Below are 19,271 nucleotides of genomic sequence, written 5' to 3'. Positions count from 1 at the left end.
GTAGGTAGATTGTTCAGAAAAAAAGAAGAGACACATAACCAATATATATATGAAATGAAAGATAGTTTAGCACTAGATATATTAAAGACATTAAAAAAGATACATGATAGGGTGCCTAGGTGGCTCAGTTGTTAAGCGTCTGCCTTCGGCTCAGGTCTTGATCCCAGGGTCCTGAGATCGAGCCCCGCATCGGGCTCCCTGCTCAGCGGGAAGCCTGCTTCTCCCTCTCCCACTCCCCCTGTTTGTGTTCCCTCTCTCGCTGTGTCTCTCTCTGGCAAATAAATAAATAAAACCTTAAAAAAAAAAAAAGATACATATTTTAAACAACTCTATGAAAATTAGAAACTGACAAAAAAATTCCCTTGAAATACTTCAACTACTCAGGTTCACTGAAGAAATGAGTAATCTGAAATGCCCTCTATTATATATAGACATTGAATTGGTAGTTTTAAATTTTCCCACCATAATTTCATGCCAAGATGGCTTCACTAGTGAGTTCTTTTAAACATTTAAGGAAGAAATAATTCCAATCCCACTAAAACTATATTTTTAAAAAAGAGGATGGAACTCTTCCCAACTAGTTTTATGATTTTAGCTTTTTTGTTTAATTTGATACCAAACACAGGTAATACTATTAATAGAAAACTGCAGACCAGTACCCATATGAACACAGATGCAAAACATCCTTAATAAAAATTTAGGAAATAGAATACAATGATGATACATAAATAGAAATTACATTTTAACTCTTGAGGTGATACACACACACACATATACACAGGCATATACATATATATATAAATATGTTTCCTAAATAAATGGAAACTATCATAGCATCAATACAGTGATCAAAATGAGAAAGTTATGCTGGGTAAGAATAGGATATACACATGAATAGAACAAAAGCATTTGAAATAATAGCATTCTAAAGCTTTGAAGCGTTTGGGAAAAGGGGTTAAAATAATTACTAATTTTAGATACTGACACAACAATGATGAAAGTTAAAATATACAAGGTAGCCTCCAAGGAAAGTAGGAAAAGGGTTTTCTATACAGGTGGGAATTAAATTGATTTTAAACAGGTCAAAAGGTAGAAAGAAAGGACAGAGAGGTACATAAATTTATGACTATGGAAAAATAACAAAAGTTAGAAATTAATCCAACCCTTAAGCATTTAAAAATTAAAGTAGATTGACTTTTTATTTAAAAGTCTCTTGTTAGGGGCGCCTGGGTGGCTCAGATGGTTGGGCGTCTGCCTTTGGCTTGGGTCGTAATCCCAGGGTCCTGGGATCGAGTCCCGCGTTGGGCTCCCTGCTCAGCAGGGAGCCTGTTTCCCCCCTCGGCCTGCTGCTCCCTCTGCTTGTGCTCTCTCTCTAATAAATAAATAAAATCTTTAAAAAAATAAAAGTCTCTTGTTAGACTTGTATGGATAGTAGTGGTCAGATGGGGCTTAATTGCTAAAGAAGCCTCACATGATTCAAAACGACTGACACCAAAAGGCAGTTTATTGAAGGGAAAAGAATAAAATATAACAACATTTAAGTAAGAATATCTATTCCAAGCAAGGCCTGTCTCACAGCAAAGGCTAGAGAAGCCAGATGTAGCTCAGGTTGTCTTCCCTCTGTAAGTAGCTCTGCATGACTTTACTCTCAAATCAGGAACCACTAACATGTAGATAGAACACCTGGGAAGCAGGGAACCCAAAATGAAGTTTATACTCTTCTGGTCCTGTAGGCATATTCCCTCTGTATAATCAGCCTCAACAGCAGAGAGCCTCAGGCACTCACAGACCCCTGGCGAAAATCATCAATGTCATAAGTATCAATAAACACTATCAATAAACTTGTAGAAACTGCCCCAATACTCACCTCGAATTTATAAGTACAAAGCAATACCAATCATCACTATGTGGCATGCTTTGACTATGAGTCACTGTTGTGCACTGTTTTCAGCAAAACAGCTCAGGCTAGTTCAGACCAGCTGGACTGAACTCACAGAATGGTTTACCCATGTAACCCTTGGCCTTTTTATGACAAGACAATCATTCTTTATTTTTTTTTTAAAGATTTTATTTATTTATTTGCCAGAGAGAGACACAGCGAGAGAGGGAACACAAGCGGGGAGTGGGAGAGGGAGAAGCAGGCTTTCCACTGAGCAGGGAGCCCGATGTGGGGCTCGATCGCAGGACCCTGGGATCATGACCTGAGCCGAAGACAGACGCGTAATGACTGAGCCACCCAGGCGCCCCTCATTCTTTATTTTTTAAAAAATTATTTCAAAATACTTTAGGTCAACACTAAACTCTCGCCCCATTCAATGTACAAGCTACAAATGCTTGCTCAGCAGCTGAGGGGCACTCTTGAGTAGCATGTTTGAAAAGTGAATAAAAATCCATATAAAACAAATATTCAGATAGTTTCCATAGGAACACAGATAAGCGACCCCATCTCCTAGTCTCCCATATTGTTGCATCCATGCCAACCCTACTTAGGAAGACATTTAGCAGTTATTAAGAAACAGCAGTAATTAAGTTAAACAGTCCCCCCAAATCCCATAATTCAAGATAAACTCGAAGTTAACAGCTACAGGAGCGGCACGTCCGTGTTAATGCTAGCTGAAGCACAGATAGCAAGGGGATACTTCATCCCCCTCTTCCAAGCACAGAACACAGGCAGAGTGCTGACATGCTGCTCCTCCACTTCAGGTGAGAAGTCGTGGTTCAGGATTTGCTGCATTAGGTGCCATGTTGGCCCCAACATCACACAGTGGATAATTGGCCTCTGGAACCCATTGAAAGTAGAAGCAGCAGCAACAGCAACAGCGTAAGCACCCATGTTTTCGAAGAGCATCCAATTGCCTACATGCATCTCAGGCAAGTCATAGCATTCAGCAATGCGATCGAGCCTGTCACATGTCTGCCCCCACAAACTGGTTGAATAATTCTCATCACGTGTGCATGGTCAACAACATCGCATAACCAGACAACCAAATGCACAGACTACGCGTTTATAATCAATAGCGACTGATCGGTATGGGATTAAATAGAGAACTGAAGCATCAAATATTACCAGCAAAAGCATTTTCCATATTCTGTTCTAATTTCACAATGACTTTGGCCACCTTGATCTACATCTATCTATACTTTATAGTATGCATATGTGGAACAGTTAAGAACTGTAACTAATTTATTATTAATTTAAATCCACAGGTCAATGCTCCTGCATAGAGACAGCATCCTATGAAATAACCAAAAAACATAGCCACATCATTATGTTCCATATAGTCATAGTCAAATCAAACAAAATTCTGTCCTATGAGTTTTGAAAGATACTATTAAGCATGAAGGCAGGGGAATCATAAAGCTAAAGGATGGAAATAGCTATACCAGGTAAATATTTACTAGAATATAGCTGTAATATATCATAAAAGAAAAATCCTTCTTTAAAACCCATGTCAAGATAGACATGATTGCTCTCAAGGGATTAAAAATTCAATCTCTTGTGAAAACCTGGTACTATAATACTTGCATGCATCCAGACAGCTCACACAGGAGGTGCACAAGGGATAGAACTTCCAGGAGAAAAGAACCCACCTGAATCTGACCCTGAAGTTGATTGAATCTCTTGGATGATTTGAGCTACCGATGCTGTGTTTTTTTCTTTTACAAGTTGCATTTAAATACTGTCTTCTCCATAAATGATAGTCTCTCCACTGACTCCTTGGATGAATGTGCTTCCTGCTTCTTCCGTGTCTCTTACTTTTATGCAATGGGTTCTCAGGGGCATTTTCTGCACTTCCTGTGTTCATATCCTGAACCCTTATTTCATTTCTGTGGGATCTCGCCCTGGCTTATGACTGATGTACCATCTGTGAACTAACAGTTTCCAATTTTAGGTATTCAGCCTGGTTTCTACTCCCAAATTTCAGACTTAGAGCTAATTCTGCTTGACATCATCCTTAGGTGTCTGGTAGGCACGTGAGACTGAACAGGCTCATGACCAAATTCCTGATCTTCCCTAAAAACCTACTCCCAACTTCACCCTTCCCTATTCCTTTTGATAGCAACTCATATTCAAAGTTGCCCAGGCAAAAATTCTCAGACTCACCCTTGAATCCTCTCTTTCTTACTCTTCACCTCTGTTCCATAGGCTTCCTCTTGGCTTCACCTTCAGAATTTACCAGGGTTTAACCACTTTTCATTGTCAACCCCTCTCTCTCCAAGTCAGAACCATCATCATCTCACACTCAGAATCTTCTTTTTTTTTTTTTAAATCTGTTCAATCCAGATTCCTTTTTTTTTTTTAAGATTTTATTTATTTGAGGCCCAGAGATACAGAGAGAGAAAGAGAGAGCATGAGCAGGGGGAGAGGCAGAGGGAGAGGGAGAAGCAGGCTCCCCGCTGAGCCAGGAGCCCAATGTGGGGCTCAATCCCAGGACCCCGGGATCATGACCTGAGCTGAAGGCAGACGCTTAATTATCTGAGCCACCCAGGTGCCCCGACTCACACTCAGAATCTTCTAAATGGTTTCTGTGCTTCCACGTGGTCCCTTCCACATTATATTCTCAACAGAGCAACTGCATACCACTTCCGGTCAAGGCCTTGTACAGGCTCTGGCTTCTTCTGCAGTGTGCACAATTCAGCACTTGTTGCCCCTCTAACTTTCTCTCCCAACCCTCTCCTCCTAATGGCATGGCTTTAGATGCATCACCCTCCTTGCTCTACCCTGGACACGCCAGGTCGGCTCTTTATTCTGCCTGAAAACAAGATACACACCTGGCTCAACCCCTTACCCTCATCTTCATCAGGTCTTTGTCAGATACCCTCTAATTTGGGAGACCCCCTCCCCTCCCCTTACTATTCTAGTTACCATGGCCACACATGCCCACCTCCCTATAGCACTCACCACTCACTCCATAGTCATTGTCCACAGCAACATTACTTTTTAGAATGATCACCAAATGACTGTTTCTGTTTGTCATCCTCAACCAGAATGTGAGCTTTATGAGGGATTCTTGGCCTAGTTGGTTTCCTTTTATATCTTGATGGCTTAGAAAAGTATCTGGCACAGAGTAGTTACTTACCACGTGTGTACTAAAGCAAAACATGAGTGGTTTGTGCCCTCTAGCAACTTTTCCTTGCTGCTTTCTCTTGCTCACTTCAAGGCCATTGTGTGGGTTTCTTAGGAGTGAAAAATAATAATTTTGGGAATGGAATAAAGACACTCAATATAGGGGCACCTGGGTGGCTCAGTCGTTAAGCGTATGCCTTCGGCTCAGGTCATGATCCCAGGGTCCTGGGATCGAGCCCTGCATCCGGCTCCCTGCTCAGCGGGAAGCCTGCTTCTCCCTCTCCCACTCCCCCTCTGCTTGTGTTCCCTCTCTCGCTGTGTCTCTCTCTGTCAAATAAATAAATAAAATCTTAAAAAAAAAAAAGTGCGAAAAAAAAAGAGACACTCAATATAGGCAGTAATGAGGCATGGAGTCGTAATCTGCTTCATTCTCTTACTTCTTAAACTTCAGTGTTGGGGCGTCTCTCCCACTCTTCCTGCTTGTGCATTCTCTCTCTCTGTCAAATAAATAAATAAATAAATCTTTGTATTTATTTTTAAATTTCTTTCTTTTTAAAGATTTTATTTATTCATTTGAGACACAGATACAGAGAGAGAGAGAGAGAGCATGAGCAGGGGGAGAGGCAGAGGGTGAGGGAGAAGCAAGCTCCCCGCCATGCCAGGAGCTCAATGTGGGGCTCGATCCCAGGACCCTGGGATCATGACCTGAGCCTAAGGCAGACGCTTAGCCATCTGAGCCACCAGGCGCCCCTAAACAAATCTTTTTAAAAAATTAAATCTTCAGTGTCTTCTGCTGCCCTTCCCGTGACACCTTACCATTTTTTTCGACACCTAAAATAAGACTGTCCTCTAGTTATTTCTGTTCACCTCACCCTCTTGGATAACTTTTTTTTTTAAATATTTTATTTATTTATTAGAGAGAGAGAGAGCACAAGCAGAGGGGGAGCAGCAGGCAAAGGGAGAGGGAGAAGCAGGCTCCCCCACTGAGCAGGGAGCCCAACACAGGGCTCGATCCCAGGACCCTGGGATCATGACTTGAGCCGAAGGCAGACGCTTAACCAACTGGGCCACCCCGGGCGCCCCTCTTGGGCAACTTTACAAATAAACGTTAAGAGCTCTCAGTGTTATGCACAAATCACAGATGTTTTTCAGAGATAATCTCAAATCCCTGTGCAGATACTGTCAGCGCAGTTAGAGTTGAAATGGTGATTATTTCCCGGCAAGGAGGTGAGCGCACTGAGTCTCAAACCTTTATCTTATGGTCCAGAAGACCCCTTTCTACACCTTTGTGAATGCTGCCCCTGCAGTCACTGTCCTGGCATCAACCATCAATTTGGTAAGTAGCTGTTCTTTTCAAATAACTGTTAGACTCTTAGGAGGAATAGAATCCATCTCATCATCCCATATTTCCAGTAGGAAACAGTGTATGGATGAAACCATTCCGCCTGCTGGGGCTGGAACATGGACGGACACATAAACAGAGGCAGGATGGCGGGGTTCTGAGGAATTTAAAGAAATGCTGTTGCCAGTGTCCAGCTCCTCTGGGACTGCCAGGCCTTCCCCCTCCATCTTTTCTGTGCCCTGAAATCTCCTCCATCTTGTTGCTGACAAACCCACTGACCCTGAAAGTATTTCCCCTAAGACGCTTCTCTGTAGACACATGAAGGGCAAGGAGATACGTTTGTCAGCTCCCAGCCCTGAGGAGACGCCTGGCATCTGCTAATACTTGGTGGTGCTGGCGTTTGGTTTCATCATCTCTGGGAGCCAGTGTGCCTAAGCCTAACTGGTCTGTAACAGAACGTCTCCAGAATTTCTGTCCTCAGTGGACGATAGTACACTTCTAATTCCCCTTTACAGAAATAAGTCTCTTTAAAGGAAAAATGACTCAAAAACTGCAGTTTTAAAATGTGCTTTGATGTTCCTGTTCATTTAGTAATGTATTAACCTATCGGTACTCACAGGACCTCTACATCAAAGGGCACTCTAGGAGTCACGCCACCTGTCCACCCACGATTAATAAGATGGTTTATTATTCCTGCATTAATAATTCTAACCAGCTGGGTGTTTTCCCTTCTTCCCGAGAGCAGGATGCTTTTCATGAAGTTATCCATAGAATACCTGTGAGCAGAGAAGAGCTGAGCTTTATCAGTCCTTAGTGGACAGATGGGATCAGTAACCACAGTAGTTTTAGGATTCACAGGCTCAGTTGAGTTCTAGGTGATGCAAACTTTATTCGTTTTCCCATCAAGTCGATTGACCTGTTTATTGTCTAAATTCATCACGATTTAGAATAATTTTACTCTTTCCCTTCTCCCTTAACTTAGTTTGCCTCATTGATTAATTCAGTTTATTTTTATCCTAAATGTGCTTCCCTTTTTAAAGTCTATTTATTTATTTATTTATTTATTTATTTATTTATTTATTTATTTATTTGAGAGAGAGGAGGGAGGGACAAGCAGACTCTGCACTGGGCGCGATCCCACGGCTCCTAGATCATGACCTGAGCCAAAATCAAGAGTTGGAGGCTCAACCAACTGAGCCACGCAGATGCCCCTCTTTTTAAGTGCTACTATGTGAATTAAAATATCTTCCACGAAAGTTCTGTATGAGCCGTGTGTGTGTGTGTATGTGTGTGTGTGTGAGAGAGAGACATTGGAGTAGATACTGCTTTCTGAAGCCATCTGCCGCTCCGTGTCTCCTCTATATCCATGGGGTGAGCACTCTTGTCAGCAGTGTGGGCTCTCTGAGAAGCATTTGGTTTACTTAGAAATACATGGTGCTGGGCGCCTGGGTGGCTCAGTTGGTTAAGCGGTTGCCTTCGGCTCAAGTCATGATCCTGGAGTCCGGGGATCGAGTCCCGCATCGGGCTCCCTGCTCAGCAGGGAGTCTGCTTATCCCTCTGACCCCCCCCCCCATGCTTTATCTCATTCTCTCTCTCTCAAATAAATAAATAAAATCTTTAAAAAAAAAAAAGAAATACATGGTGCCTTCTCTCTTACTTGCCCTTCTGTCTTAGCTAATCATTTTCTCATTAGCTCTATAAAATACACTCACTGAAGTTCCAGAATGCAAATCATTGCTTGGATGATGTGTTCTCTCATGCCCTCTGTTCCCACCAGAGGGTCTTATGTTTATCAAAATTCAGTTGATTTCCTTGCCAAATTCTTAATTCCAATGTTACTTTTAAATTTTATCGATGGGGATTAACATAAGAATAAAAAAATTAAAAATAGATTATTAAAAAAAATAAATAAATTTTATCATTTATTAAATATAATGTATACCAGTGGAATGCAATTGCATGTAGAAGTTTCTATTTAAGAGATTCCTTAAAAAAAAATAGTGTTCACTTCATCAGCACATATGCTTAATAAATAAATAAATAAATAAAAATTAAAAATTCCTCACTTTAAAAATTTTAGGTCCTTACAATAAAATTCGATATGAGGGTTAAAACTATAAATGATTAGGATGTAATATATAATCTATGACATTCTGTACTCAGACGATTTGTGAAACATTTTGAAATTTTTAGTCCACTAATTTTTTTTAAGATTTTATTTATTTATTTATTTATTTATTTATGAGAGAGAGAGAAAGAGAGAGGGAGAGCACAGAGGGAGAGTGAGAGGGAGAAGCAGACTCCCCAATGAGCAGAGAGCCTGATGCAGGGCTCCTTCCCAGGACCCTGAGATCGGGACCCCAGCCGAAGGCTTAACCTACTGAGCCACCCAGGTGCCCCTTTAGTTCACTTAAAGAACTCTAGTAATTAAATAGCAGTTGTATTTAATTCACTTTTGTTTTTTTATAGACACAAAGGATGATATAAAATATTTATCAGGAGATCCATAATAAAAATTGGATCATATGAGAAATTATAGAAAATTAGGTACCTTAATGGTGAAATATCAAATGTCATTTATTATTTAATTTCTATTTTCATAAACATATATGAGATGAGCATTTAATATGTGTTTATGATTATTTTCCTCCTAAAATACTTTTTTAATAAAATTTGCTCAAATTTTTGTCTTTTATCAAATTGATTAATAGGGGTGCTGAAAATTGTCAGGACAGCTTCCTCTATATAATTTATGTATCCAATATTTTAATTGGGTTGCATTAAAAAAACTTGTAGTATCTTTTTTTTTTTTAAGATTTTATTTATTTATTTGAGAGAGAGATTGTGCACTAGAGCACAAGAAGGGGAGAGGGAGAAGCAGACTCCCGGCTGAGCAGGGAGCTGGATGAGGGACTCCATCCCAGGACCCTGGGATCATGACCTGAACCAAAGGCAGATGCTTAACCGACTGAGCCACCCAGGCGCCCCTCAAATGATGTATTTCTTTAATTCACTGGAAATATTAGTAGCCAAGTTGGACCTGATACGATTGGTGACCGAAAGTTTCAGAATGCGATTTTATTGACAAATAAATACCAAAAAAGGCCAAATGCTTTTCTTTGTCCCTGACCCAACCGACTGAAGCTCACAAAAATGACTTTAACACGTCAGGCTGCATGTATTTAAAGAGCGGTAAGATAATGCTTATTCGCTTCCAGCTACCAGTGGATGTCCACTAGAGTTGGCTTCATAGAGTCTGAAATAATGTGGAAACACTTCAGTGGATCAGTAGCACCAAAGACTTTAAAGGGCACTTAAGACTCCCCAGAAGTTGGCCCGCTGCCCCTTTAAGAAGAACCGAAGTCCTTCCCCCACCCTAGAAGTATAGGAGGGTCATTTCCCTTAGGCCTCGCCTTGCCATTTGATCACTTCTCTGAGAGTTTCTGGTGTTGGGCGCCCCTCTTCCAGGCCTGAACGACGAAGGGACTACATTACCCAGAAAGCTTTGCGTTGAGCGGCAGCGGTAATAACCCAATGAAACCCCAGAAAGGGAACATTCCCGGCAGGACGAACCGCCTTGAGACGGTGCTTCCGTCGTTTCCGTGGCGGTCGTTTTAGCGGTTCGGGGGTCTTTGGGCTCGGTCAGAGGACCCGGAACACGGGTTGGGGCCCAGGCGACGGACAGGGAAGGCACGAGAGGAGGCTTTGTCCCCACTGTAGGGAGGCGGGTCTAGGGTCGGGGATATCGCCGCCTGCGAGGACCGCCTGGAGACCTCGGTGCCCGCGACTGCCCGGGTCGCTCAGCTGTCATCACTTCACTCCGCCCAGAGGCTCCGATGGCGGCGGCCGCGCGCAGGGACCCGGCTCAGGTAAGCGCTCGTCCCCCCACCCAGACCCCGAAGGCCCAGGCCCCGGTGTCCGGGACAGGCAGGCGGCGGCGGGCGGGGGCCCCGTGCGGGAGCGGGCTCCGGGCCGAGGGCGGCCGGGGCCGAGGCTGGAGGGGGGCTGAGGCTGGAGGATTCTGCCCTCGGGGGACAGAGAGCGTGAGGCGGAGTCACACCCGGACTGGCGGACCGAGGTGCCCTACCTTCGTTCTGAGGGCTCTGGGACCCGTGGAGAATTTTGAAGAAAAGAGAGACATGGTGTACGCTAGGGCTTGAGAAAGCCTCCACAGTCTGTCCAATAGAACAGATTGTAGGGGGTGATAGGGGGAGCTTGAGTCTTTTTCCAAGGACACACAGCACAGAGGTTGGCCAGTCTGCCCGAGGTTACCTGGCTCTGGTGCCCCTCAGGGACACAGGGAAGGCCTGAGCCCCTGGAAAGTCGCCATGGTCACATCCCTCGAAGACCTGCCTCTTCCCACAGGTTTCCATGGTTGCAGAAGTGCTTTTGGAACCTACACAGGTGAGTGGAGGTGTACCAGTCCCTCACTGGTCCCGTCCCACATTTTGTCCAGATTTGGGGTGTCATGAGACTCTTCACCTGCCATTCTCCCAGCCCTTGAGTTTGGGGGCCCTGAAGAATCCTAGCTGAGGGTCCAGTCTAGGCCAGGGTTTATATGGAGGGATTCTCATTTGGGGCCATCAAAGGAAAGAGATGTGGAAGCTTATTACAAAAACAGGTGTTGGTATGTGGAACTGCTTGGAGGTGAGGCTAAGCTCATTCAGGTAATGGCGGGCCTCCTTTCTTTCTGGTGAGAACAAACTGGGGCAGTGCGCCAGAGTCAAGCTCAGAATGACCGTGAAGTTAGGCATCCATCTGGAGGCAAGGGAAGGTCTGGATCGGAGGAAGAATGTGATTTTTTAAAAATTTGATTCATTTATTTGAGAGAGAGAGTGTGAGAGAGAGCATGAGGCGGCGGGGGGGGGAAGGGCAGAGGGAGAGGAAGAAGCAGGCTCCCCACTGAGCGGGGAGCCCAAAGCAGGACTGCATCCCAGAACCCTGAGATCTTGACCTGAGCCAAAGGCAGACACTTAACCGACTGAGCCACCCAGGTGCCCTAGAAGATGATTTTATCTAGGTCTTAACACACTCCATCTGGTTGCAGAGTGGGGCACAGAGTGAACACAGCGATTAATGGGAGTATAAGGAAAGTGCAGACACCAGTGACACCAGAGTCTGATATCTCCTCTGATTTGGGGATCTTGGGAGGAGGAGGGACGTGGGGTAGATGTGTGGGGATATGGGTTATGGGTCTTCAGGAGTGAGGCTCTTCGTGGTTTCATCTTTCTTTATCCTGGCAGGGAAGTGTGACTTTTGAGGACGTAGCCCTATATTTCTCCTGGGAGGAATGGGATCTCCTAGATGAGGCTCAGAGATGCCTGTACCATGATGTGATGCTGGAGAACTTTGCACTCACATCCTCACTAGGTAAGGCCCTCACACCTACCCCTGTGCCCTGGGCGAGGCTCTGCCTTTCTCTTTTCTGTAGGAGCAGCTCTGTCTCACATCAGAACGATGGATACTGTTGCCTTCCCCAATTCCCTGGGTAGGTGCTGTGGTTTCTAGAGCTGTACTGAGTGCATGCCTGCTGCTCTTCCTTTATTGCCACAACACCTGCTGTTTCAAACCCTCACAGGAAAGGATTCAGGATCAGTAGCCTTAATGTCAGCCTAATGGATCTTCCCCATTGAATGGTCTAGACTAGAGTCTTGGCCTCCTTGTAGAAAATCATTTGACCATATATGCAAGAGTTTATTTCTGGAGTGTTTATTCTATTGCATTGGTCTATATTTGTCTTTATGATATTATCACAGTGTTTTGACTACTGTAGCTTTGGAGTAAAATTTTAAATTGAGAATTGTGACTCCTTCAACTTTAGTCTTTTTCAAGATTGTTCTATTTGGTGTCCTTGAGATTCCATGTGAATTTTTCTTTTTTTTTTTTAAAGATTTTATTTATTTATTTGACAGAGAGAGAGAGAGACAGGGAGAGAGGGAACACAAGCAGGGGGAGTGGGAGAGGGAGCAGGCTTCCCACAGAGCAGGGAGCTCGATGCGGGGCTCTATTGCAGGACCCTGGGATCATGACCCGAACCAAAGGCAGACGATCAACAACTAAGCCAGACAGGTGCCCCTCCATGTGAATTTTTCTATTACTACAAAAAATTTCGGATTTTGATAGGGATTGTATTGAATCTGTAGATGGTTTGGGGTACTACTGATATCTTAACAGTATTAAATCTTTCAATCCATGAATATAGATGTCTTTCCACTTATTAATTTCATTAATTCCTTTTAGCAATATTTTGTAGTTTCTTGTGTTCATATCTTTTACTTTCTTGGTTAATTTCTATGTATTTTATTCTTTTTTTTTTTTTTAAAGATTTTTTATTTTATTTATTTGAGAGAGAGAGAATGAGAGACAGAGAGCATGAGAGGGAGGAGGGTCAGAGGGAGAAGCAGACTCCCTGCCGAGCAGGGAGCCCGATGCGGGACTCGATCCTGGGACTCCAGGATCATGACCTGAGCCGAAGGCAGTCGCTTAACCGACTGAGCCACCCAGGCGCCCCTAGTATTTTATTCTTTTGATACTATCATAAATGTAAATGTTTTCTTAGTTTCCTTTTTAGATTGTTCATTTTTTTTTAAGATTTTATTTATTTATTTGACAGAGAGAGACACAGTGAGAGAGGGAACACAAGCAGGGGGTGTGGGAGAGGGAGAAGCAGGCTTCCCGCAGAGCAGGGAGCCCAATGTGGGGCTTGATCCCAGGACCCTGGGATCATGACCTGAGCCGAAAGCAGACGCCCAACGACTGAGCCACCCAGGCGCCCCGATTGTTCATTATTGTACAGAAATAAAAATGTTTTTTTTATGTTTTTTTTGTATCCTGTTATTTTGCTGACTTCATTTGTTCTAAAAGCTTTTTAAGTCTTTAGGCCTAGTTTTCTGTGTATAATGTATTTACAAGCAAAGATAATTTTACTTATTCCTTTCCCTTTGGATGCCCTTCTTCTCCTTCCTCCTCCTCCTCCCCCCCTCTTTTTTTTTTCCTGTCTGGAGTTTCCAATACCATTTTGAATAGTAGTAGTGAATGTTGGCATCCTTCTTCCTGATCTTTGAAGAAAAGCTTTCAGTCTTTCACTGTTGAATATATTAGTCATGGGTTGTAATCTTTTACTATGTTAAGGTAGTTTCCTTCTGTTCTTATTTGTTGACTATTTTCATCATGAAAGGGTGTTAAATTTTGATAGATTTTTATTTATTTATTTATTTATTTATTTGACAGAGAGAGACACAGCGAGAGAGGGAACACAAGCAGGGGGAGTGGGAGAGAGAGAAGCAGGCCTCTTGCTGAGCGGGGAGCCCGATGCGGGACTCGATCCCAGGACCCTGGGATCATGACCTCAGCCGAAGGCAGATGCTTAACGACTGAGCCACCCAGGCGCCCCCGATAGATGTTTTTTATGCATCAGTTGAAATGATCATAAAATTTTTTCCTGATTCTGTGAATGTGATGTATTCCATTGATTAATTTTTGTATGTTGAACCATCCTTGCGTTCTAGAAATAAATCCCAGTAGGTCATGGTGTATAATCCTTTACTTTGCTGAATTCAGTTTGCTAGTATTTTGTTGATGATTTTTTACCTTGATGAATTGTCAAGTATATTGGTCTACAGTTTGCTTGTAATGGCTTTGTCTGTTTTTTATAAAAATAGGTGTGTGTCCTTCATTAAGTGGTTGGCAGAACTCACCAGTGAAACCATCAAGTCAGGGCTTTTTCTTTTTTTGTTTTTTCCATAGGAAAATGGAGTTTATTTTATTTTTTTTTATTTTTTTTATTTATTTATTTTTTTTTTTTTTTAAGATTTTATTTATTTATTTGAGAGAGAGAGAATGAGAGACAGAGAGCACGAGAGGGAAGAGGGCAGAGGGCAGAGGGAGAAGCAGACCCCCTGCTGAGCAGGGAGCCCGATGCGGGACTCGATCCCGGGACTCCAGGATCATGACCTGAGCCGAAGGCAGTCGCTTAACCAACTGAGCCACCCAGGCGCCCCTATTTTATTTTTAATATTTATTTATTTGAGAGAGAGATATCACGAGCAGGGAGGAAGGGTAGAGGGAGAAGCAGACTCCGCGCTGAGCAGGGAGCCGGATGCGGGACTCAATCCCAGGACCCTGGGATCATGACCTGAGCTGGAGGCAGATGCTTATGTAACCAACCGAGCTACCCAGGGGCCACAGGGCTTTTCTTTGTCAGGAGGTTTTTGATTAGTGATTCAGTCTCCTTACTAGTACTCTTATAATCTCTTTTAGTTCTGTAGAATTGGTAGTTATGTTCCCACTGTAATTTTTCATTTTACTATTTTAGTTTTCCTTCTTTTTTTTTTTTTTAAGCCAATTTAGGTACAGGTTTGTCAGTTTTCTTTTTTTTTAGAGATTTTATTTTTAAGTAATGGGGCTCAAGCTCAACTCCAAGATCAAGAGTCATGCTCCACTGACTGAGCCAGCCAGGCACCCCAAAAGTTTGTCTAAATTTTGATAGCATTTTCAGTTTTGTTGATTTTTCTTTATTGTTTTTCTTGTCTCTATCTCAGTTCTAATCTTTATTATTTCTTTTTCTGCTAGCTTTGGGTTTCTTGGATCTTTTTGTAGTTCTTTAAGTTGTAAAGTTAAGCTCTTGATTCAAGATCTTCTCCTTTTTAATGTAAGTGTTTATAAGTTTCCCTCTTAGTGCTGCTTTTGCTTCTTCACATAATTTTTGCTGATAGTGTCTTTTCATTTTCATTTGTCTCTAAATCTAAGTATTTTCTAGTTTTCCTTGTGACTCTTCTTTGACCCATTGGTTGTTTAAAAATGATTTAATTTTCATAGGTTTGTGAATTTTCCAGTTTCCTTCAGTTTTTGATTTCTAACATCACCCATTGTGATTAGAAAGATACTTTGCATGACTTCTGTCTTCTTAAATCCAATAACACTTAATTTGTGGCTGAGCATATGCTTTCTCCTGGAAAATGTCCCATGTGCAATTGAGAAGAATGTATATTCTGTTGCTGTTGGGCAGAATATTCTGTATATTCTGCTAGATCTACTTGGTTTATTGTGTTGTTCAGGTCCTCTATTTCCTTACTTTGGTGTGTTTATTCCATATTATTGAGAGTGGGGCATTGATGTCTCCAACTATTATTTTAGAACTATTTCTCCCTTCAGTTCTGTCAATTTTTGCTTTATAGGTTTTGATGGTCTGTAATTTAACAGAGGTTTTATCTGGTCATAGGTGCCTAAAAGTTTATAATTATTATCTTTTCTTGTGTCTTGAACCTTTTATTAGTACATAGTGTCTTTCTTTGTTTCATAACCTTTTGTGATGTAGTCTCTGTTGTCTCATATTAGTATAGCCACCCCTGCTCTCTTTGGATTACTATGTGCATGGAATGTGTTTTTCCAAGCAGTCGTTTTTAACTTACTTGTGTCTTTGGGTCTAAAGTGAGTGTGTTATGGACCGCATATAGTTGGATCATGTTTTTTATCCAACCAATTTTGTCTTTTGTTTAGAGTTTAATCTATTTACATTTATAGTAACTACTGATGAGGAGGGACTTCTGTCATTTTGCTATTTGCTTGCTATATGCCTTGTAGCTTTTTTGTCCCTCATTTTCTGCATTACTGTCTTTTGTATTCGGTTGGCTTTTTGTAGTGAAATGTTCTGATTTGTTGGGTTTTTTGGGGGGGGGCGGTTTTGTTTCATTTTGTTTTGGTATACTTTCTAGAGGGTTTTGTTTTTGGGTTTTTTTTTTAGTTAATCATGGGGTTCACATTTAACATATAAAATTACAACAATTAATTTGAATTTATGCCAGCTTAGCTTCAATCATATTTTTTTAAACTCTGCTTCTATATGACTCTGTCCCCATCCCTTTTAGTTATTGATATCATGAAATTACATCTTGTGTGTGTTGTATGTCCAAAAATTTAGGTCAATAATTGTTATTTATGTGTTAATCTCTTAAATGTAGAAAACAAAAGGTGGAGTTATAAACCCAAGTTACTAGCTTTTATAATTGTCTGTGTATTTAATTTAACAGAGATCTTTATTTGGTCAAATGGCTTTGAGTTACTATCTAGTGTCCTTTCATCTCAACCTGAAGGACCCCCATTAGCATTTCTTGCAGGATACATCTAGTAGTAAAGAACTCCTTGGCTTTTATTTATCTGCAAGGTCTTAATTTCTCTCTCATTTTTGAAGGACAGTTTTGCTTGTTACAGGATTCTTGGTTTTTTTCCTTCAACACTTGGATATATCAACCCACTGCCTCTGGCCTCTGTGGATTCTGATGAGAAATCTGATAATCTTTGGAGATCCATTGTATGTGATGAGTCGCTTCTGTCTTGTTGCTTTCAAGATTTTCTCTTTGCTTTTGCTTTTGACACTTGGATTATAATGTGCCAAGTGTGAGTCTCAGAGTTTAGCCTGGTTGGAGTTTGAGCTTCTTAGATGTTAATATTTGTGTCTTCCATCAAATTTGGGAAGTTTTCAGGCATTTTTTCTTCAAATAAGCTCTCTGTCCTTTTTTCCCTCTTCTTCTTCTAGACTAACACATTGCATATATTGGTTTACTGATGGTATTCCATAGGTTCTTATGTTCTGTTCACTTCTGGTCAATCCTTTTTCTTTTCTTCAGATTTGATATCTTCAAGTTCACTGATTGTTTCTTCTGACTACTCAAAGCTGTTTTTGTATCCCTCTACTGAGTTCTTTCATTCAGTTATTATACTTTTCAGCTCCAAAATTTCTTTTTGATTATTCTTTATGTTTCCTATCTCTATTGATATTTCTGTTTTGGTCATGCAACATTTTCTTGACTTTGTCCACATTTTCTTTTAGCCCTTTGAGCATCTTTTAGACAAATATTTTATTTTATTTTATTTATTTATTTATTTATTTATTTAAGATTTTATTTATTTATTTGACAGAGAGAGAGACAGCGAGAGCAGGAACACAAGCAGGGGGAGTAGAAGAGGGAGAAGCAGGCTTCCTGCTGAGCAGGGAGCCTGCTTCTCCCTCTCCTGCTCCCCCTGCTTGTGCTCTCTATCAAATAAAATCTTAAAAAAAAATAAAGTCTTTGTCTAATAAGTACACAATGTGGTCTTTCTCAAGGACAGTTTCTCTTGATTTTTTTTTTTTTTAGAATGGGTTAACTTTCCTGTTGCTTTGTATGTCCTGTGACTTGTTGTTGTTGTTGTTGAAAACTGGACATTTGGAGGTTGTTGTTTGTTGAATGGTTGTAGGGTGTCTCTACTGGAGATCAGTCTGGGGTGTAAACTTAAGGTCTTTTGTTTTTTTTCTGAGACTGTGCCTGTCCCTGGGCATGTATGATGATTTTCTCTATTCCTCCATGTATGTGATTTTAAATATCCTAGTCCTTGAATTTCTGCCTCCAAAAAGGGGAATAAGAGAAATGTGAAGGGAGGGTGGTAGAGGGATAGACATCTGCCCTTTAAATCCCCTGAGTCAGGGGAGGGAGAGGTTTTGCAGCAATGACTGCCCACCTGTATGTCACATCTCCACCATCAGAAGCACATATCTGTATTACTTGGAGGACAGAGTCCTCATTGCCCACCCTGGTTCCAGCAAGCTCCTCCAGGAAAATGTGCATGGCTGCCTGCTGGGGTTCAGAGTTAGACAAGTTGGGACATGGATAACTTACACAATGCTAAGAGCTGATATTGACCCAAATTAAAGCAATTTAGCATGTTGCAAGCCTTCATTAGACTGTAGAGTTGCAAAATAGTTACATCAGATTGATTCTGTCAGTGCATTTGTGATCCAGGTGAGGAGACAGGCTCCAGGTGCTTACTGTCCCACCATCTTCCCTCTAACTCAGCCTGGAGGTACCTTTTGTAGTATCTTTCCTGTGATCCGTTGTGTGCTGAGTTGTTTCAGGCCAATATTAACCACTGACCTGTCCTGTCTTACCCTTAGGATTTAGATCTTCCAGGTCCCATGCAGTTGCTCAGCTGGGGTTAGGGGAAGAGTCCCCTATGCTTCCAGTCTCCACAAGATGGGCCCCCAGAGGGCCTGACCCAGGTGAATGATAGCTGGGGGAGAATGTGATATCAGAGCTTTGTTCAAATCATACCAGGAACCTGTCATGTTTGACTTGTGTTTTGGTGCCATTGCTGGTGGCCAAAATTCACTTCTATCTTCCCTTCTCCATTCTTGACACTTTGCTGACTTGTCATTTTTATTCTTTCTCTAGGCCCAGGCTAATCCCCACCTCTGTGGACCTTTTTTTTCACTCATTCTTCACACTCTTCTCTTCACAGTGATTTTCAACATTGTTGTACTCTAAAATATGCACATATCTTTTAAGAATTCTTTTTTTTTGTTTTTTTAAGATTTTATTTTTATTTATTTGACAGAGAGAGACACAGTGAGAGAGGGAACACAAGCAGGAGGAGTGGAAGAGGGAGAAGCAGGCCTCCCGCCGAGCAGGGAGCCCGATGCGGGGCTCGATCCCAGGACTCTGGGATCATGACCTGAGCCAAAGGCAGATGCTTAACGACTGAGCCACCCAGGCGCCCCAATTCTTTTTTTTTTTTTTAAGAGAGGGGTGGGGGGCAGAGGTTGAGGGAGAGAAAGAATCTTAAGCAGGTTCCACACGCAGCACGGAGCCTGCCATGGGGCTCGATCTCACTACCCTGAGATCACAACCTTAGCTGAAATCAAGAGTCAGATGCTTAACTGACTAAGCCACCCAGGCGCCCCATCTTTTATTTATTCTTAAAACCGTTTATTTTGTTCCAGTCAGATTTTCCTGCATGTGGACATAGACTTCTGCACAGCATCACATGTTACCAGCAGATGTAATCCTGCTAAAAGCCATTAACATGAGTTGCAAAACATGTGTTTCACCC

General features: G+C 41.9%; 1 protein-coding gene across 1 annotated transcript in view; it reads left to right on the top strand.

Moving 5' to 3' along the window:
• The first annotated feature begins 10,246 nt into the window (after window positions 1-10,246).
• Window positions 10,247-19,271, top strand: part of LOC110573647 (zinc finger protein 211-like) — a 38,432-nt gene continuing 29,407 nt past the window's right edge. The window contains exons 1-2 of the mRNA XM_044911295.1: window positions 10,247-10,279; window positions 11,654-11,780. Coding sequence (XP_044767230.1) covers window positions 10,247-10,279; window positions 11,654-11,780 — 160 coding nt within the window. The remainder of the gene's footprint in view (window positions 10,280-11,653; window positions 11,781-19,271) is intronic.

The sequence above is a fragment of the Neomonachus schauinslandi genome, chromosome 16 (assembly GCF_002201575.2).
Source record: "Neomonachus schauinslandi chromosome 16, ASM220157v2, whole genome shotgun sequence".
In the NCBI taxonomy this organism is placed as follows: Eukaryota; Metazoa; Chordata; class Mammalia; order Carnivora; family Phocidae; genus Neomonachus; species Neomonachus schauinslandi.
The sequence above is the reverse complement of the archived record's forward strand: the minus strand, read 5'-3'. Positions and strand labels throughout refer to the sequence as shown.